The sequence below is a fragment of the Schistocerca cancellata genome, chromosome 5 (genome assembly GCF_023864275.1).
Source record: "Schistocerca cancellata isolate TAMUIC-IGC-003103 chromosome 5, iqSchCanc2.1, whole genome shotgun sequence".
NCBI lineage: Eukaryota > Metazoa > Arthropoda > Insecta > Orthoptera > Acrididae > Schistocerca > Schistocerca cancellata.
This window is the reverse complement of record NC_064630.1, coordinates 256534178-256556583: the sequence shown is the minus strand read 5'-3', so window position 1 is coordinate 256556583 and position 22406 is coordinate 256534178. Positions and strand designations below refer to the sequence as shown.

General features: G+C 42.9%; 1 protein-coding gene across 4 annotated transcripts in view; it reads left to right on the top strand.

The window, feature by feature from the left end:
* LOC126187581 (transcriptional protein SWT1) overlaps nucleotides 1-22406 on the top strand; it is a 262566-nt gene that overhangs the window by 116579 nt on the left and 123581 nt on the right. For all 4 annotated transcript variants that reach the window (XM_049928751.1, XM_049928753.1, XM_049928752.1 and 1 more), the window contains one exon: nucleotides 19989-20095. In XM_049928751.1, the coding sequence (XP_049784708.1) occupies nucleotides 19989-20095 (107 nt within the window). The remainder of the gene's footprint in view (nucleotides 1-19988; nucleotides 20096-22406) is intronic.

Genomic DNA, 22406 nt, shown 5'->3' with positions numbered 1-22406 from the left:
CTTTAGCATGAAGCAAGTTTCATTCATGGCCAATACAAAGTATAAGAGATTTTTAGACTGGAGAATGATTGCTGCTTCAACTGTACTCTCCACAAATTGTGGTTGAAATTGTGCATTTAACAAGCAAGTTGGTGAGCACTTCTTGACAGTGTTCCTCCCACTCAATACATCACCATCTCCTCAAAATTTGCTATGTTGACACGTTTTTAGTTAGCACTGTGATCATTTCTTTATATCTGGATTGAGCCAGTCCTTCAAACTTTTAATAAGTCATTTGGCTATCCAGTCGCCTATATCAAACTTAGTGCATGACGGTGTCCTAGTCTGCTTTTATACAGAATTTGTGAGCTATTTTTCTCCACCAGTAACCAGAACTTATACAGGTCCTATGAAAGGGAAATTTGTCCGCACTGTTTCAAAAAGAGCACATCATGCACATTTATAGAAAACTATTGCTTAGTTGTGCCACATAACTGTTCTCATACTTCTTGTGTTTGTTGCAGAATTCGGTGTTACATAATGAATTTAAACGTAATGACTAGGGACGAGATTTCAATGATCTAAAAACAGCAAAATATGCAAGTGTTTATGAACTAAAACATACATAACTATAACCTTAAAAACTAAAATATGACTGTATATAAAATATGTCTTGGTCAATTTTTTATAAAGCATGTAATACAAAATCCTCTTTTGAACAAAATGTGTGTGTGGTACTTACTTTTTGCAGTATTTGAAACTAGCACTTATATTTGATATGACAACTTATGATTGCTAAAAAAACCAGAAAGTACAGAGAACAATAACAGCTATACAAACAATAAATCCATGTTTTTACTACTGCACACCATGTGTTTAAAGTATTCCAAATTAGCTAACACTTTTATGTCTACATGTACATCTACATACATCCTGCAAGTCACTATGTGGTGTATAGCGGAGGGTACTCTGTGGCACTACTAATCACTTCTTTTCCTGTTCCACTTGCAAATAGGGCAAGAGGAAAAGGATTGTCTATATGGCTCTGTATGAGCACTGATTTCTTGTATCTTATCTCTGTGGTCCTTACATGAAGCATATGTTGATGGCAGTAGAATTGTTCTGCAGTCAGCTTCAAATGCCATTTCTCTAAATTTTCTCAGTAGTGTTCCTTGGGAGGGGAGTGGGGGTGGGGAATGCCACCTTCACTCAAGGGATTCCCATTTGAGTTTCCGAAGCATCTCCGTAGTACTTGCATGTTGCTCAGACCTATCAGTAACAAATCTAGTTGCTTCAGCGTTTTTCTTAAATCTGATGTGCTCCAGATCCCAAACTTTCAAGCAGTACTCAATAATAGATCACACCTGTGTCCCATATGCGGTCTCTTCTACACATGGACCACACTTTTCCAAAATTCTCTCAGCAAACCAAAGTTGACAATTTGCCTTCCCGACCACAATCCTCATATGCTCATTCCATTTCATATCGCTTTACAACGTTATGCCCAGATATTTTAATAATGTGATTGTGTCTGTCAGGACACTACTAATGCTATATTCAAACATTACAGGTTTGTTCTTCCTACTCGTCTGCATTAACTTACATTTTTCCACATTTAGAGCTAGCTGTCATTCATCATATCAACTAGGAATTTTGTCAAATTCATCATATATCTTCCTATAGTCATTCTGCAACTATAACTTCCTGTACACCAAAGCATTATCAGCAAACAACCACAGATTATTGCCCACCCTGTCAATTATGCAGATAGAAAATAACAATGGCCGTATCATACTTCCCTTGGGCACTCCTGATGATACCCTTGACTCTGAAGAATGCTTACTGTCGAGGACACTGTACTGGGTTCTATTACTTAAGAACCTAAGAACTTAAGAATACTTACATGTCTGGGAACCTATTCCATATGCTCATACCTTCATTAATGGTCTGTAATGGGACACCATGTCAAATGCTTTTTGGAAATCTAAATATATGGAATCTGCACTTGCCTTGTTTTCAACACTTTCAGTTGTTTGTCTACTCCAGGAATACCTATTACTATGTTGCTAGTCTGCGCAATGGTCAAACGGCAGTATGTTTGTATGATTTTCCTCCGTGAACAATTTCCTAAATGAGAAATTTTGTAGCTTCAGCTTTTCTTTCGCTATCTTTTACTGTTACAGTAGACTGGCCAATGAGCAATTGGATGGAAGCCTTACAGTCACATAGCGATTTTACATAGGACCAGAATTTTCTCTGGTTCATGCCCAGATCTTTTGATAATATATAATGGTGGCAGTTGCTGTGTGCTTATGCACAGATCTTTTTACAGACTCAGGAATCTCTGCTAACCTTTGCCTATTGTTGTTTGTGCATTCTTATTTGAACCGAGAGCTCAACAGCCTTTGCTCCCTCAGCATTTTTAGAATTCCATTGTTAAACCATAGTGGGTGTTTTCCATCAATAATCCACGTATTAGGCAAGTACTGTTCCAGAGCACAGATTCAGGAGTCTGTGCAATGGTCAGACGCAGGTATGTTTGTATGGTACTCCTGAGTGAAAAATTTCCTGCACATGAAATTTTGAAACTTCGGCTCTTTTTTTTTTTTCTCTATCGTCTACTGCCAACCCTCACTAGTCAATGAGTGACTGCATGAAAGTTTCAGACCCTCTTAATGATTTTACATAGGACCAGAATTTTCTCTGGTTCCCTGCCAGATGTTTTGCTAAGGTATGGTGGTACTTATATGCTTTAGTACACAGATCTTTTTACAGGCATATTCTGCTGGAGAACACTTCACAATGTTTTGTTCATTTTCTCAGCCATATGACCACAAGCTCATCCTAACTTACTCTGCTCTTGTTGCACTATATCCACGTTGTCACACAGCCAAGTACCAGCAGCTTCCAGTATTGTGATGGCTTTTGGTACCACTGAAAAGGTGGCGTTGGTGTATGCCAAGTTTCCAGACAAGGTATCTGTAAAGACTTCTTTCACAGTTTTGATAGCATTTGATTCATCACTGTCAGTCTCACAGAAGATGGCATTTATTTTGGTGTAGTTGGCACAGTAATACTTAGTAGCATTAAGCCAAGAAGACCATAAGTAAGGATGGGCTGGGGGGGGGGGGGTGGGGGGGGGGGGGAGTGTAGGTGCTTGTTCCTTGAATTTCTCCATATGTAGCATAGCTTTCATATAAATTTTCTTGCCACAGGAAATTAATTTGCAACCGCAGGGAAATTTGATTGCACCTCTTGTGCACCTCTGTGTAACACATGTGCAAGGCAAATGAAGCACAACATATTGGGATAGAGAATCTGAAGCCCCTCGGCTGCTTTAGCCTTATATGAAGCACCATCTGATAATGGTAGCAAAAGTTATGTCTGTTCACACCATTCACAGTAACTTCATAGAGTTGACAAAGTGACAGTTTTCAAATTGTTTACTCTCTCAAAAGCTTCATATGTTAGGAGGAACATTTTCCAGGCCTGTCAACTTATAGAACACCAACAGTAACATTTGTGCCATTATGCCCTCCCACATTGGTTTCATCTGTGGACACCCAGACCTTTTCATCAGCAACACTAATTTGTATTTAGTTGAGCACCTTCTCATATTTGTAGAAATAGTTCTTTCTCAATGTAGATTCATTTGGAATTGGATATGTTACGTACTTATCCAAGAACTGTCTGAAGCATGGATTTCTGGGCAAAAGTCTAGATCAGAGCTAGCAGCAGTTACAGCTTATTTACCGCTCATAGGTTAACAACACATCAGTTTGCATAGCAAATGGGATGATTCTTTAGATAACAACTGAGAGGCAATGTATTTCTAGCACCAAAATTGAAACTATTGTCTTGTTTGCTGTTTTTTGGTATGTTAATGAGTTTTGAGAGAAATATTTTGTGATTGTGGTAGTGAGTTCTATAAAATGGACTGATTTAAATGATTTAGTTTTACATGGCAACATTGCTGATTGATCCATGTCTCAAGGATTAATTGCAGAGATGCAAACATGTATTGATTGTGATTGTGAAGTGCTTTCAAACCCTCATCTGGCCATCCTGATTCAGGTTTTCCATGATTTCCTTATTTTGCTTCAGCAAATGCTCGGATGGTTGCTTTGAAAGGGCACAGCTGATTTCCTTCCTCATCCTTGCCTAATCCGAGCTTGTGCTCTGTCTCTAAAGACCTTGCTGGCGATGGGAGACAAAAACAGTAATCTCTTTGACAAAATGACTACATCGTCAATCTGCACAAGCACATTGAGTAAATGGATCAGTGTGTTTTTATTAAATCTTGGGAGAAGGTAGATGGATCAGTGTTCATTAATAATAGAGCCACAGGTTATGTTACTAAACATTGAGCCGTCTACTTTCTCGTATGATTTTTAATTTTTGAGCCACGTAATCAGTGTGCTTGTACAGGTCAATTGCATGGCAAAACAGAACAGAGAAATATGTCACTGCTTTTTTCGAATATATCATGGGTTGCAATGCTGTCCTGGGTTTGCAGATAATAGCACAGTTTTGTGACTCAAACAATTACATTTATAGTCCTTGTTTACAAGAGTTTTTCATCCTTTCTTCTGAATGTATTACTTCAAAACACATTGTCTGCCTGCTGCTCTTTCAGTGGCTGTGTAACAAAAAGAGCAGAAGCACCTTCTTTTGTTCCCATCATACCTCACAGCAGGTGCTGACAACATTGCTGCACGAAACGTGTGAGTATGCCACTGGTCACTTTTACCAATTCTTCAGTTTCTCCAGTGGGGCATTGCAAGACACTATCATCTCACACAAATACTTGAAGAATAATGTACAGTTAAAGATGGTCTTGTCTGCTCAAATAACAGCATTTGTCTGTTGTCATTTTCAGCACTCCTCCTCACACAGCTGTTTTATTTGGTGCTGTTACAGTGTTGTCGCCCATTAAAGTGGAAAGTGCTTTTTACTTGAACTTCACATAGTTTACAATATAAAATTTCTCCGTCATTGCTGAAGAACTTCTATCCAAAACCATGAACAGATCCCTGAAACGTCAGGCTGTTGGAGCACTTTACTTTCAGCATGTTGAACCAGACTGAGTTTTTATTTAAACTGAATAGTGTATGCGATGTTTATTACATCAGAAGCCACCTTTGTCGGCTCTGAGAGCATGTCGTTGACTCCAACACGACAGTGCCTTACATCAGTGCACCAAACAGTGTTATCCTGCCTATGTGCTGTTGTCCTGAGAAATAAAGCTTTGTAATAAATGTTGTGTTTGTTTGCAACATCACCTGAAACATTTTCCTCTTCTTCTTATGTCCTTATTAAAGATATGACAGGTACATGCAATTTTGGCAAAAGTTGGCTGAAGTATGATGTATTACTAAAAAAGGTGTAAATACAACTTTATATGCACAGTAAAAATACATTTTTCTACGCTACAATACCTGGATTCATGCATACATTGTTGTAAAATTCATTCCAGAGTTAAGGAAAAAAAACGTAACTTGTCATTAAAATCCAACCCTAACAGAGACATACTGTATTTCACAGACTATAAGGTGCTACAGATTGTAAGACACACCTTAATTTTTAAGCAATTTTTTAAAAAAGTATCATTTGTACCATTTTTATTATTAGATTACAAAAAAATCTTAGTTTATGAAACTGATTTGATCTTTAAATCCCTGAAACTCGTCATCTGAACTTTCATCTTGTTTTTTCATTTTGAAACTAGATCCTAACAAAAGTTTTGTACTGTTATGGTAACTCTAATCACCTTCAGCTCAAGTTCACTGGCACCGTAGACTGCAATGATGTGCTAGACAATCGCTCTGGACTTGTGATAGTAGGGTGGGAGGGAGACAATGTTAGCAAGCTTGTGAATCCCCACAACTCATGTTTGTCACATCAGCGCACTGCTGCTGCAACTTGAATCCAGTGTTGCCAGATTATATATAAAAAGTAGTGCCAAATAGGTACAACATCCTATACTGGATTAGACATATGGATGATATCTTGTGCCTTCTTAGATGAACCAAACAATAAAATTGAGCATTTACACACAGACATAAAGTCTGTTCATGATAAGATACATTTTACTATAGAGAAAGAGCAAATTAGACAGTTAAATTTCTTGGACATCATCAGAAAGATTCAAAATAACCAACACACATTTAACATATACCGAAAACTGACAACAGACACAATTATACATGAGACATCACAACACCCCAATTCTCAAAAGCAGGCAGCACTTAGATACACGCTCCACAGACTGAACACAGTACCATTAGATACAGACAATTACAAAAAAGAAATGAATACTATAATACTAATAGCCACAAACAATGGATACAGAGGGAACATTGTAACAAAGCTCAACAATAAAATCTAGAAAGGGAAAAGAACATACACCCAACTATCACCAACACAAGGACAAAATCACACACAAACAGAGACACAAAATACAAGAATAGAAACAACACAAAGTGTGAAAGAAACAAAATAAAAGATGGTACACAATGAAATACAACCACAAATACACACACAGAGTATCCAATATTTTCAAAAAACAAGGTATAAAAATAACACACCAAACCAACCACCGAAATCGGAAATATTTCCCAAAAAACAACAGGAAAACTTATCTGTATCAGAAATCAGCAATATACCAACTGAAATGCATTAGGTTAAACCAGGAGGACAGGACATTTGACACAAGATACAAAGAATATGCAAGAGCATGGAAGTATACGACAAATCATTCAACTTTTGCAGAACGCTTACACCAACACCAACATAAAATTACAACCAGAGACACAGACATGGAAATCATAAGGATAAACAACGACAAAAAACACCACCTCACCTTACAAGAAAATTACCACATCCAAAAAAAACCATAACAGAAAAGAAACAACTCATAAATGATCAGATCAACTTGACAAACCTCACACTCTTTAAATTGATTGACCACTTAATATAACATTAAAAGTACAAATATAGCCATAGGCTCCATTTACCACTACCTTTTCCTCCCAAATCTGTCCCATAGTCACTGTCCAGGCCATCCCTGTCGTTCTTCTGCCGCCCTCCCCCTCCCTCCCCCCCCCCCCCCCCCCCCCCCACAAAAAAAGAGAGAAAGAAAAACACATGTGCACGCGCGCGCACACACACACACACACACACACACACACACACACACACACACACAAAATTGTTTCATAGTTTGGCAACACACACAATGTGAACAAAAACAAACAAATAGGCATAAACACTATAGCAGTGATGAATGAAAAACAGTTAAGAAAGTCAATTATAAATAGTGCAGTGCAGGAAATAATGCAAAATGCCAAAAACTGCAGATATGAAATTAAGCCTCTCGACATCAACCGGTGGTAGCAAGAGGGGAAGGTGCAGTCTATGTAAAGAAACACCGTAAGAAGCTTACTGACTAACTTCATGAAGAAAACACTGTTTTTAACCTAAAAGAATAAAAAAATGTACAAACGATTGTATCCAACTTACAGAATGCTTTGTAAATAAAAGCGAAACACATGTGGTGTAATTCTTTTTAATTACATTGTAGTCAGCTCAAGACAGATACCCTATAATAACAGATGTTAACAACTGCTGCGGAAGATGGCCACACAAACTAACGTAAAACCTATGGCATCTAGTTGTTTTGTAGGGTCGAGCAAATTTCCCTGCATTTTAGTGTCCAGCATAAATGTTGTGAGATGGATTGGTCCAACGCAAAATTTTTTTCTCTCAATGAACTTCTCCATGACTGTCTTTTCTTCAGATTTTTGCATGGGTGATGTTTTCCTTGGTACTTTTCTCTAGTTCATTTAATTTCCTGACCACTCTATGTATTTGTGGGTCATTTGATTCAGTGGATGGGATAAGATTGATTTCAGCAGATTTATCTTTTTTTTCTATTCTAACCCAATACACAGCATTGTCTAGTAGTTTCCTTTTAATGGATGGGTCTAGATCAGCCTTTTCATTGACGGCCAATGTTTGGTGCACCACTTTGTTTGATTGCAAGCCCTCCAAACAAAAAAATGTGGCTGCCCAATCTGGTCTACCCTGGCAAGTACAGAGATATTTGATCTTTGTACCTTTTCTCAGAAGAGTTTTCATTGAACAAAGCTTTCAATATGTGACTGTTTTTCATAGTCTTAACTATAGTTACTGCAGTAGCCACCGCAAAGGTCGCGGGAGGCGCACATCGGCATGACGCGTCACAGACAGTAGTTGCTGCAAGTAAAGTCCTGGCCACCAGAGGGCACGCGAGAATTCGGCCGCACCCTCTGCCGGCAGAACAACAACAACAACTCAGGCAGCAAGGGCCGTGCCTAGTCAGTTTTACATCGGTCATGCCTAACAGACAGTTCCCGGTCTACACTATGTGAAGTGCGATGGACAACGTGAATCGTGTTAATACACAATTGGCGACGAGTAGGGTCGTTCTTTCGCGTGTTGCGTCGTTGTTCCGGCACACAAACTCTTTATCGAGGTGTCGATTCGGTCGTGCCAATGACAACTGCAAGTAGATACGGGCATGGCAGTTTCCTTGTTGAATGCACAAACTTACTCCGACCTTGGGTCGAGCCCGTTGGCGCCAGTTTACCGGCGTCTCCGCGGTTATGGTAAACAGTTCATTCCCCTACTGGGTCAGTTCACTACCGACATTACTTACAAATCAGTCACTCAGCCTCTTACTTTTATTGTTGTTAGTGATGTACCCCCTGCGGGTTCGGGGGTTAGAATAGGCCCGCGGTATTCCTGCCTGTCGTAAGAGGCGACTAAAAGGAGTCTCACATGTTTCGGCCTTATGTGATGGTCCCCTCTCGGGTTTGACCTCCATCTTTCTAAATTATTCCGAAGAGCGAGCCAATTGGGGAAGGGCGCCTTACGTGGTGCACTGTATCCGTCGTGCATTGAGACCTTTAGCCGGCTTTTTCGTCGTTGCAATGGTGTTCCGCTCGTTTTCCATCTCTTGGGCGAGGATACGTCCCTGGATGCGATTCCCACGCTGCACTCTGCAGTGTTTCTTTTAACTGCGACGACGACCTTGGACAGTTTTGCACCTAAGATCCAGCACGGTAGCCAGTCCGTTGTGGTGGGGCCGCCATGTACCCTCTTGGTTGTAGCCCCCTGACAACACAGGGATCGCTCTACTGATGCCTGCGCCGTTCACTCCCCACGTATGCCAAGGAGTAGATGCCCGTCTCCCTGGGGCATCAGGACTCCCGGCAATGGACATCCTGCCAGGTGGCTATTGCTGCGGCTGGGTGGCGCCCGTGGGGAGGGCCCTTGGTCGGAGTAGGTGGCATCAGGGCGGATGACCCGCAATGAAGCGTGGTACATCATCTCTCGCTGGCGGCCAGCCGCCAGCAGTCTCTAAGCGTTCTCGGGCTCAATTTAATGCTGAAAAGTACAATCCGAAAACGTTCCCCTCTCTGGCCACGCCGTGGGAGGAGCGTAAGTCTCAGGATGGAGGTAATAGTTATTCGCCCCGATTCTTGGTTTGTACGAGAGCTGATGGGGAGTCTTTTCTCTCCACAAAGCCTCAGTTCTTCGTCGAGCATTTAGAGGACAAGTTTGGGGAGGTGGAGGGCTTGTCTAAAATGCGCTCTGGCTCAGTACTGATACAAACGGCATCCTCCGCCCAGTCACGCAGGTTACTTGCTTGTGACAAGTTGGGGGATGTTAACGTTACTATTACTCCACATAAGAGTTTAAATATGGTCCAGGGTGTTATTTTCCATAGGGACCTCCTTTTGCAGTCTGATGACGAGCTGCGCGCCAACTTAGAACGTAGAGGTGTTCATTTCGTCCGGCGCGTTCATCGGGGTCCGAGGGACAATCAGGTTGCTACCGGTGCCTTCATCTTGGCCTTCGAGGGTGATACGTTACCGGAAAAGGTCAAGGTGATGGTCTACCGATGTGACGTCAAGCCCTATATCCCTCCCCCGATGCGGTGCTTCAAGTGCTGGAAGTTCGGCCATATGTCTTCCCGCTGCACTTCCAGCCTCACATGTCGAGATTGCGGACGCCCATCTCATCCCGATACTCCATGTGCCCCGCCTCCCATCTGTGTCAACTGCGGGGAGCACCATTCACCTTGCTCGCCTGACTGCAAAGTCTTTCAGAAAGAGCGCAAAATTATGGAATATAAGACCCTGGACCGGCTGAGCTATACTGAGGCCAAAAGGAAATATGACAGACTCCATCCTGTGAGAATGACATCCTCTTATGCAGCTGCTACGACAACTGTGCTAGCCCCATCAGTTTCGAGACTTCCAGCCAGCTCGATAAGCAGTACGACTCCTCCTGCCCCCTTGCCTGTGGGGGGCTCTACCCAACCGGTTGCTCCTGCACCACCTACCTCAGGAGCAACCTCCTCCCACCCGTCGGGGACGTCCGTCCCCGCTTCTCAGCCGGAGAAGCGTCTAACTTCTTCGGCTACTCTCGCCCGTAAGAGTTCCCTTGGGACCCTCCCTTCCCAGGGTTCCACCAGCGGGAAGGATGACGGCCGCCAGTGGCATAAGTCCTCACCAGCGGCCGGGCGTAGGGCTTCACGATCCTCCTCTGTCCCGGAGACTGAATCGGTGAAGCCTTCCCAGCCGGTGCAACCCAAGGTTCAGCGAGAGAAGTCAAAGAGAAAGACCTCTAAGGCCAAAGAACTTGCGGTGGCGCCAACCCCACCGCACCTTTCGCGCTCTGCGTCTGAGGATGCAGTCGAGATTCTAGCGTCCGCTGAGGACCTTGATCTCGCTGGTCCCTCAGACGCCATGGATGCCTCTCGTACGGGTACTGAATCGGTGGCAGTGAGTGAACAAGCGGCGTAAATTGCCTTCCCAGTCCTTTCACGCCTTTCTCAGCCATGGACAATATCATCCTCCAGTGGAACTGCGGCGGTTTTTTCCACCATCTAGCTGAGCTCCAACAACTTATCAGCCGTCACCCTTTCTTCTGCATAGCTCTTCAGGAAACTTGGTTTCCAGCAATGCGAACCCCCGCCCTCCGTGGCTATCGGGGTTATTATAAGAACAGGGCAGCGTATGAAAGGGTGTCGGGTGGCGTCTGCCTCTATGTCCTTCACACTCTGCACAGCGAGTCTGTCCCTCTCCACACACCTTTAGAGGCTGTCGCTGTTCGGGTGTGGACGCCACAGGCTGTTACCGTCTGCAGTCTTTACCTTCCACCGGATGGTGATGTCTCGCAGCATGTCCTGGCTGCGCTGATAGCCCAATTGCCGCCACCTTTCTTGCTATTGGGCGACTTCAACGCCCATAACCCTCTGTGGGGTGGGTCAGTGGCAACAGGTCGAGGCGCCATCGTTGAGCATTTATTGTCGCAGCTCGATCTCTCGATTTTAAATGATGGTGCCTTCACACACTTCAGTGTGGCGCATGGCACATACTCCGCCATTGACCTTTCAGTATGTAGCCCTAGCCTCTTACCGTCTCTCCAATGGAGTGTGCATGACGACCTGTGTGGTAGTGACCACTTTCCGATCTTTCTGTCACTACCACAGCGTCACTCTTCTGGGCGCCCTAGCAGATGGGCTATGAATAAGGCTGACTGGGACTTGTTCTCCTCTACTGCCGCTATTGAGCCTCTCTCTAGTGATGACATTGATGCGGTGGTTCAATCGGTCACCACCGGCATCGTTACTGCCGCCGAATCTGCCATTCCCCGTTCTTCTGGGTCCCCTCGGCGGAAGGCTGTGCCTTGGTGGTCGCCTGAAATCGCTGAAGCGATTAAAGATCGCCGGCGGGCGCTCCAGCGTCACAAGCGACATCCCTCCTTCGACCACCTTATCGCCTTCAAACGGCTGCGTGCGCGGGCCCGCCTCCTTATCCGCCAAGGCAAGAAGGAGTGCTGGGAGCGGTATGTGTCCACCATTGGCCTCCATGTCACTCCTTCGCAGGTCTGGACCAAGATTCGACGCGTCTACGGCTATCGGACCCCTGCCAGCGTCCCTGCGCTCTCACTGAATGGAGCAGTTTGTACTGACTCCGACGTCGTTGCAAACCGCTTAGCAGAGCATTTTGCTATGAGTTCCGCTTCTGCGAATTACCCCCAGGCCTTCCGCTCCATTAAAGAGCGGATGGAACGTCGGAGCCTTTCTTTTCGCACCGACGCTTCTGAACCCTACAACGCTCCATTCAGTGAGTGGGAATTTCAGAGTGCCCTTGCTGCTTGCCCTGATACCGCTCCCGGGCCAGATTGCATCCACTGTCAGATGCTGAAACACCTTTCAGTGGACTGCAAGCGACGCCTCCTCGACCTTTACAACCGTCTCTGGGTCGAGGGCGAGTTTCCGTCGCAATGGCGGGAAAGTATTGTCATCCCCATTTTGAAACCTGGAAAGAACCCTCTGGAGGTGGACAGCTACCGTCCCATTAGTCTCACCAACGTTCTTTGCAAGTTGCTTGAACGGATGGTGAGCCGGCGCTTAAATTGGGTACTGGAGTCTCGGGGCCTTCTGGCTCCGTCTCAGGGTGGGTTCCGGAAAGGCCGCTCCGCCGCCGACAATCTGGTGAGCCTGGAGTCGGCCATCCGTACTGCCTTTGCCCGCCGTCAGCACCTGGTCGCTGTCTTTTTCGACATGCGGAAGGCGTACGATACGACATGGCGTCATCACATCCTTTCTACGCTTCATGGATGGGGTCTTCGGGGCCCTCTGCCGATCTTTATCCGCAATTTCCTGTCGTATCGTACCTTCCGCGTGCAAGTCGCAGCCTCCTATAGTTCCACCCACGTCCAGGAGAACGGTGTGCCACAGGGTTCTGTTTTAAGTGTCTGCCTGTTTTTAATAGCCATTAACGGGCTCGCTGCGGCCGTGGGAAATTCTGTCTCTGCTTCCCTGTATGCTGACGACTTCTGCCTTTATTACAGCTCTACTGGCATTGCAGCTGTTGAACGTCAGCTACAGGGCGCTATCCGTAAGGCGCAGTCTTGGGCTGTAGAGCATGGGTTTCAGTTTTCGGCAGCCAAGACCCGCGTTATGCATTTCTGCCGGCGCCGAACAGTCCATCCTGGGCCGCGGCTTTATCTTGGCGACGAACTCCTTGCTGTGGTGGAAACCCACAGGTTTTTGGGGGTGGTTTTCGATGCCCGGTTGACTTGGCTGCCTCATATCCGGCAGCTTAAACAGACGTGTTGGCGGCATCTAAACGCTCTGAGATGCTTGAGCCACACCCACTGGGGCGCCGACCGCTCTACCCTGTTGCGGCTCTACCAGGCGTTAATCCAGTCTCGCCTGGATTATGGGTGCCTAGCTTATGGCTCAGCATCCCCATCTGCGTTGCGGGTGCTGGACCCAATTCTCCACAGCGGGATACGCCTTGCCACTGGTGCTTTCCGCACCAGCCCTGTGGACAGTGTACTAGTGGAGGCAGGTGTACCTCCACTGCGGTTCCGGCGCCAACGTTTGCTGGCCGCTTATGCGGCCCATGTTCTAAGCTTGCCCGGGCATCCAAATTATCGTGTCCTGTTCCCGCAGTCAGTCGTCCATCTGCCAGACCGTCGGCCCCGGTCGGGTTGTCCGATCGCCGTACGCGTCAAGGAGCTTCTCTGTGGGCTTGGGTTTTTCCCTGTTCCACCTCCTTTCCGGGCGCCTCTGCGTACACCCCCGTGGTGTGTTCCTCGCCCTTGCCTTCGGCTCGACTTGACACAGGGCTCGAAGGACTCGGTCCCTCCAGAGGCCTTCCGCTGCCGCTTTTATTCCATCCTGGCCACGTATCAGGGCTCTGGAATTGTTTACACCGACGGTTCGATGGTTGCTGGTCGTGTCGGGTATGCGCTAACTCTAGGGGACCATTCCGAACAACGGTCCTTGGCGGCTGGCTGCAGCGTTTACACTGCTGAGCTAGTCGCCATCTTTAGAGCCCTAGAGTATATCCGCTCCTGCTCAGGTGAGTCCTTCGTTATCTGTAGCGATTCCCTGAGCGGTTTACGAGCTCTCGACCAGTGTTTTCCTCGTTCTCGTCTGGTGATGGCTATCCATGAGTCCCTGCATACTCTTGCGCGTTGCGGCCGCTCTGTGGTCTTTGTGTGGACCCCCGGTCATGTCGGTATCCCGGGCAATGGACATGTTGACCGCCTGGCGAAAGAGGCCACGAGTAAACCATCTCTGGATGTTGGCCTCCCAGAGGCTGATTTGCGGGCGGTCCTCCGCCGAAAAGTTTTTGCGCTTTGGGACGCTGAATGGCGCGATCGGATTACACCCAATAAACTCCGTGCCATTAAGGAGACGACGACTGTGTGGCGGTCCTCCATGCGAGCCAACCGCAGGGACTCAGTCGTCCTTTGTCGGCTCCGCATTGGCCACTCCCGGCTAACACACAGTTATTTACTGCGCCGGGAGGACCCTCCTGTATGTCGCTGCGGGGCGGCTTTGACGGTGGCCCACATTCTGTTGGCCTGCCCCCTTTTAGCTGTGGTCAGGCAGACATTTGCGCTGCCTGATACGCTCCCTGCCGTTTTATCCGATGACCCTGTTATGGCTGCCTTAGTTTTACGTTTTATTAGGGCAGGGAGTTTTTATTCTTTCATCTGAGTGTTTATGTTTTATTTTTTGTTTTGATTCTGGCCTTTGGCCTATGATTTTAAACTGATCTTTTAATGTGTTTCTAAGTGGTTGGCTTTTCCTTTTTTATTTCTATGGTCGGCCAACCACTGTCACACTCTGTGTGGTTTTAGTTCGTTTTGTCTTGTCCTTGTCTCCGTTTCTCTTGTTCTGTATCGTCTGTGATCTATTCTGTTCCTCGTTTTTATTCTCTGTGGATGTTCTTTGTCTTTGGAAAAAGGGACCGATGACCGTAGCAGTCTGGTCCCTTTCATCCCCCAAACCAACCAACCAACCTTGTTAGTGATGTGAGCTCCGCTAACCTTTTTGGATTGGATGCCTTTCAAGCTTTCAGTTTTTCTATCGCAGACACCATACAGTTGGTCTCCGAAGACGTTCCCTATCAATCATTGGAATCTTTGACCTCTGACTTTATGGATATCTTTGAGGAGGGCCTGGGGCATGTTTCAGACATTGAAGCTCACTTAACGTTGAAGGCGTCGGCTCGCCTGCGTTTTCTACGCGCGAGGCAGATCCCTTTGGCTCTCCGCCCTCAGGTAAAAGCAGAGCTAGACCGGCTGACAGCCCTCGGGGTGGTTCTTCCCATTTCTTCTAGTGGTGGGCTTCACCCCTCGTTATTGTCAGGAAACCCTCTGGAAAATTACGTCTTTGTGGCGATTTCAAGGCCACCATTAATTCCCAATTGGTGGTGGACAACTATCCCTTGCCTTGTTCTGATGAATTGTTCTCCGCCGTGGCGGGAGGCCAATATTTTTCGAAAATCGATCTTTCGGAGGGTTATCATCAGATACCACTTGATGAGGACTCCAAATGGCTGGCGGTCGTCTACACCCCGTTTGGTCTTTACCAATACCAGCGGTTGGCCTTCGGAATATCCAGTGCCCTGGCAATATTTCAGCGTTATCTTGAGCACATCACGTCGACAATCCCTCATTGTATTAATTACCTGGACGACATATTTGTCACAGGCCACAGCACGAAGGAACACTTGCACAACCTTCGAACCCTCTTTCTCAAATTCAGGTCCGTGGGCCTGCGTTGCAACCTGCGTAAAGCGAACTTCTTCCAACCGCCCATTGAGTATGTGGGCTACACCATCTCTCGGCACGGCGTCCAGCTGCTAGGAAGTTTGGTCCAAGGTATCGTCGATCTTCTGCGGCCTGCTTCGCTGAAGGAGTTACAAAGCTTTTTTAGGCAAGATTGCCTATTACCAGCGGTTCATTCCCAGGGCTTCCACCATAGCCCGCCCCCTGTACTGCCTTCTGCACAAGGGTGTTCCTTTTGATTGGTCGCCTGCATGTGAGCGTACGTTCACCTCGTTGAAGGGCCTTCTCACGTCAGCGCCTTGTTTGGCTACTTTTGACCCCATTAGGCCGTTGGTCCTGGCTACAGATGCTTCGCAGTATGGGGTGGGGGCAGTCCTGGCCCATCACAATGTAGATGGCTCCAAGCAGCCACTGGCGTTTGCGTCTAAAACTCTTAGTCCCACGAAGGCCCATTACTCCCAGGTGGAAAAAGAGGCTTTGGCCATTGTCTACACTGTTACCAAGTTTCACCCTTTCTTGTATGGCACGAAGTTTCAGTTAATCACTGACCATAAGCCATTAATATCGTTATTTGGCCCCGCCTCTCATATTCCAGATAGGGCGGCCCACAGACTGCAGCGCTGGGCCTTGTTCCTCTCTAAGTACCATTATGACATTCATTTTCGCCCTACCGGACAGCATGCCAACGCCGATGCTCTTTCCCGTCTTCTGGTGGGCCCGGATCCTAAGTTCGATCAGGAGGAGATTATGTGTTTTCATTTGGATGTGGCGTCCCACCAAGCGATCTTTCTGGTGGCTACTGCAGTTATCAACACTGCAAAGAAACTTTGAACAGTCTGGCATCCTAAGACATCAACACACAGTAAATGGAGAAGGTGAGCAATGCAGCCTAATGGTACTATATGAGGATACTTTTCTGTCAACATCGTTACGGCTGCCTTCATGTGTGTAGCATTGTTGGCAATAGACACCAAAAACGTATCAGGACGATACTTCTCGATGACAGATCTAATGATCTCTGCCGGGTATTTGGCATTATGTCTCTTGGTTTTGCTCATTTTGAAATCTACAAAAAATCATTCTGGCTTAGAAATCACAAAATTAATTATAGACTTGTTCTTGATATTACTCCAACCATCACATTGAAGATGTAATTTTTTTGTTTACTGAATTATTTTTGTTATTTCTTCTTTAATTTCTTATACTGAGCCTCAAGATAAGTTGTAGACATTCGAAATCTTGACAGCAACAGGTCTCAATTTTTGGGGAAAATCTATATGCTGTGGGTGCTCTATCAAAGATAACAGGGATCTGCTTACAAAAACTGCTTTAGCTAAGGATTGGTTCAGCATCTCCTGCAAATTGCTTTTGAGAAATGAGATAACCGTAAAACTACTTTTTACTTTATTTCCAATCCCAAGTAAAAATTATTTAAAAAAATAATCAGTATATTACAGCTACACCTACAGTGTACAGAATTAAAATATTTCTATTCTACAAAAGACACACTACACACTGCATTGTAAACTGTTATGAGATTCGAAAGAGCAGTTGCAACCTAGGCCTACTACTCCTAAAGATGAAAATAGTTATTTGTCAAAGGAGAAGTGAAGCCATATTCTATTAGCATGAGGGTTCAGTCAGAAAAACTAACCTACTTTGTTAACAAACTTTCCTTTTACAAACTTCTTTTGTTTTACAAACTGTAGCTAACTTACTTTTGTTTCTGTGGTATTTAAATGGTGGGAAATAATTAGGCTAGGAGATGCTAATATATCTTTTTGATAGGATTAAGGAAAATAACTAGAGTTTCCAGTTTTGCTGTTGGTTTGTAATTTGCCTTCTTAATACAATGGAATACGTCCAACATTTTTACTGTTTAACATCACAAAAACAATTTAGGCGTCCAATATAATAGGCTGCAAAAAAGACTACTATAAACCACCCATTTTCGTACCAAAGAATAGTAGGTCTTAAATGATTTAAACTTACATTTGTTTGGTTATCCTTGTGATCCAAAAATGCAGTTGTTCCTCTTGATGAACCTGGGCTGTAAATTGGTATAGTTGCAGATCCCGAACTAGAAGAGTGTTCAGATAGGGGACTTGGCCAAAGCTTTGGTGGAGGTGGTGTTGGTGACTTGAAAGGAGATGTAGCTGAATTTAAACCAGCCAAGGTTAAAAAAGTTTGACCTTACATTTGAATGTGCATCCACTGTTAATCACTGAGTGATGTCCTTTGTGGTTGAGGGTCTAGGTGTTGGTTTACTGACAGTGAGAATATTTTTCAATCCTTCAGGGCATTTGATACATTTTGTATGTGCTTTTCCATTTTAACTGAATTACCTTACTTGTATTCTTGAGTACAATACTGACAAACAACACCTTTTCCTTTAATATTAAAGAAGTCCAGACTACCCCTTTTTTCTTGACCATTTTGCAACAATGAATGGAAACACAACAATGAACAAACAGGAAGCAGGCCTACTCAAAGTTATTTGATTCATTTGCCACTTAAATGTTACAATCTCACACACTCATCTCACACAAAGTTCTAATGAAACTGGTTCTTTAGCTTGCAAACACAACTACCAACTGAAAAAACAATATGACTGTCTCTGCAGTGATGCAGTTATCACGGGGGGAGGGGGGGGGGAGTATTTCTCTTTTGTCATGTAAGACCTAAATTTCCCCATTACAGATCATTTTAATTAATTTACCCTTAAGAACTAAACCATGGTCATGATCAACTTCATTAGCCTTTTTTTTTTTAAGTACTCCTACATTCTATTTTAAATTATAAATAAAATATTTGGGTAGGTTTTATGTTTTAGGTTTGTATGGGTCTGGACTTAACCTCATCGTTCGAAATACACATTTTTTGGTTGTCAATGTTTTAAATATCGAAGAATTAGCCCTAGAACTGCCAAGCATCAAAATTTACGACTCTTACATTTCCTAGAACTGCCAAAGTTTAAATAATCAACCTTTAGAAAAGCCAAGTTTATAACATTGATATGCCATCTAGTGAGTAACTAAAGTTACTAAAATAAACAGGGAAGTTTGTTTATTCAACTTGTTAAGTTTTCTGCCAATGTTAGAGGTATTTTAGTCTGTAAAGTTTGTTTTAAACTCGTGAGTTTTGTAAACATTAGTCATTGAAAATGGCATTTCAGTGAAAAATTATCCAAATAAACTGGCCGAGATTTATGATGTACTTGAAAATACAAGTGATTTTATTGAAATAGAACATGGTAAAATATTAATTAATGATTCTGAAAGTGAAAGTGATAGTGATATTTCGGAAAATAAATTTATAAATCATAATTCATCACAGGAAATGAGGAGTCTTAAATTCTGAAAGTGAAATACCTCTCGTCATTCGTTTGGAAAAATTAAAAAATACTGCAGATGACAGCTGGTTGAGAATTATGCCTCCAGAGAAATGTTTTGAGAATTATGGCTCCAGAGAAATGTTTTGGAAGTTTGTTTCATCCAGAGAAATGTGGGGTTCAACTTGCCTAAAAATACGCCTAGGAAATATTTTAAATTATTTTTTCCTCCAGACTTATGATAAATGATATTTTTCATGGAATTTGCAAGGAAATTAATACATGAAATGATAAAGCTTGGATTAAAATGTGTGAATTTATTTAGTTAACCTAGTTTTAAAGTTATTTAACTGTTAATAAGTGTTAAAACATCTAAAAATTTTCATCAATTTCCAATGTTTGGGAATCTTCCCAGGCCAAAGAAGTATTCCCAGCAATATTCCCATAAGTTCCCTCCCACTGGGAATATACCTGGCCCACACCGCTACTTATCAAGTCAGAAGTAAAGCAAATTTGGAACAGCAAAGTAGAGATTGTAAAAACAAGTCAAGGGGGCCTATCTTGAGAAATCAGGTTTGTAATGTTATGATAAAACAACTGTTTGACACTTTTAATTTGAAGTATAGACTAGAAGACTGTAAATGCCAGTGTGCAGAACACATCAGATTAATGAAGTCTATGAGATTGCTTACAAAATTCTGCTGTAGACCACAGAGGATGCCCAGATAAACAATACAGGACAACCTTTGAGAGGCAAGAGGCTAGCCTACCCATGTAGAAAAGTTGGAATGAAGTAGTAGTTTCATATAAGATTGTGTGTGTGCTCAGTTATGATCATCTGAAGCTATTCTGTTTCTAGTAACCTTTCAGTTAGTGGACATATATGATCTCCTCAGTTCACTAAATTATTTTATGCTACTGTATCAACAGAAATATATTTTTGTTGATTTATAAATGTTCATAATGCGACATTTCCAGTTAATGTTTTTAATAAGAAGAACTAGCAGAAAATTTATGTATATACTTTCAGGACAGACCGTGTCCGACGCTGGCCCTGATGCTCTTAGTGGTTTATGTAATCCTGACAACAGCATTCTTCAGTGCTGCCTACAACAAGTAGGACTGGGCCGCAAAGTGGTAATATGTAGTAGTTGGTTTGTTTTAGTCAGGAATTACATTATGCTGTAGAAGGTGCATCTCAGTTAAAGACCTTTGTGTACATGTATCATTTCTGGTTTGTTCTAATTGTACTTATTTCGAGCCCAGAAAGACAAAATTGTATCCTTCATGAACAGTAGATTGTAAATGTGTTTTGTAGATGTCCCATGCAGATCAAGCCATGAATGATAGTAGGCCATTTTAAGTACAAGAAAACTGATTTGACATTGCTTCAGGACAGCACAATTTTCAGATTCCTGTAGAAAATGGCTTCAATATAATAACTGAAACTAGTTATGAAGTAAAATAAAGAACTTTTTAAAAATTGGAGTGGATATTCATTAATTCAGTAACGGCTGTGGAGCAGCAACACTCTCCGAATGTGAGAAACTTAACACAGGGAAACTGTTGAAATATGATGAAGTTTTCAATGTTAGTCCTCACTCATTGTTGTTATAGTTTAACTTTCATACATACTGTGCACAAAGGTAAGGATATCATTGAATACAAGATTTCACAGCCAGTATTTGCGTTATTGATGAGGCTTACCATAATTATCAGAGTAAAAGGTGATGCTGATTTCTTTCAAGAGACTTCTTGAGAAAAAATTATTTTTAACATATTCTGACACATCAAAATTACAAACTGTTTTATTGACGTAAAATATCTGCCTAAAAAGTTAACATTATAACTATTCTAAATTTGTGCCATTTATTGATTGTCTACATTTTGATAACACAAGGAGAAATAAAATAAACAAAAAGAAATGGTTTATGTTGATCATTTTCTTTTCTACATTTTTCACATACTTACCCTGTCATCTGTGGTACCACTATTTTCAGCCATCATCCCAGTAGCAGAGTTGTGCAATTTATATTGTCATTGTCATAAATATTTGACTGTTTCTCGTGAATATGTTGCAATTTTTGAGGTTGTGGTTACTGTGGGACTTGAGAACACAGCTGTTTTTATCCAGATACATATTGGATTTCACATCTGTACTGAAATGAGAATGTTGCAATTTCTCTTGCTTCCAAACTCATTGTCTGTATGCCTCTCTTTCATTGGCTGTGTAGGATCAGCAGCTGACACACCCACTTTTGTTCACATTATGTCCCGGTGAGTGTCAACAACATTGAAGCATGTAACACTTAAATAAGTCACTGGCTCCTATGTAGACTTTTCCCATCTTCTGCAGAAATGAATACTGTTGTTGAGTATTTGTCGAATTTTAAAGTCATTTCAATCTCAGCTAAAAATGGATTCAGGAAAACTGTAGTTTACATATGGTGGATTTTCCGAGAAAGCCAGAGTACGCGATATAGATTCCAATGGTTGGTAACATGATGTAATTTACTGTCCGCTCACTACTCCACTCCTTGATCTCATTTAATTCTCAGCCAAGCTGGTATCACCATTCCCTATCCTACCTTTCTGTAGTGCTGTGCTTGAAACAGGACCGAAATATCTTCTAGTGTGCAAGTTGTATGTAACAACAGCCACTAATACATAAATAAAAGATTGCAATCGTGATTCAGTCCAATTCTTGAACTTGGCACATCCTACTATCTACTGACGTCTGTTAGTACTATTTCCATGATGGGTCTTGCTGCTGTAGTTTATTCTCATGACAACAATTGCAGTTTGAAGTGATTTATTTTGTTTGTTAGACCGTTCATGTTGGATTAATTTTCGTCTTGCTTCATCCGAATATTACAGTCATACAGTAACATTTTTATCCAGTGTTCTAATACTTGAACAGTGACCAAACTTCTTATTTACAGCCCCCTGAGTAAATCATTACAATCATTCATAGTCAAACAAAATGTGATCTGGGTTCAGAATGAAGTACTGTTTTTTTTAAGGCCAACATTTCTGCTTTTGACTGTTACCCTTACTTAACCTCTTAACTTTTAAAAATTTTTTTTTTTATTTTTAATTTTAATTAATGAAAACATCGTGCAATGAATGGTATTACATATAGACATATAAAGACGGCTTTTAAAGCTCAAAATAGCAAGTTACAAAATTTTGAAAATCACCAATAATAAAATCCAGAGTATACTCATGCACTGGACTTTGACTATAATATCCTGAATCTTGAAGTCATTTTTTAGTTTTGTGTAGCTGGGAAGTCTAATCATATATTTTACAACAGTTTCCTATGAAAATAATTTTTTGAGAAGCACAGTGGATGTATTTATCTCATACCAATGGTGAGCGATTGTTGTTCAATTCATGAACTGTCATCACTTTCAGTCTCTTGTGAAATAACATTACATTCTTCTTC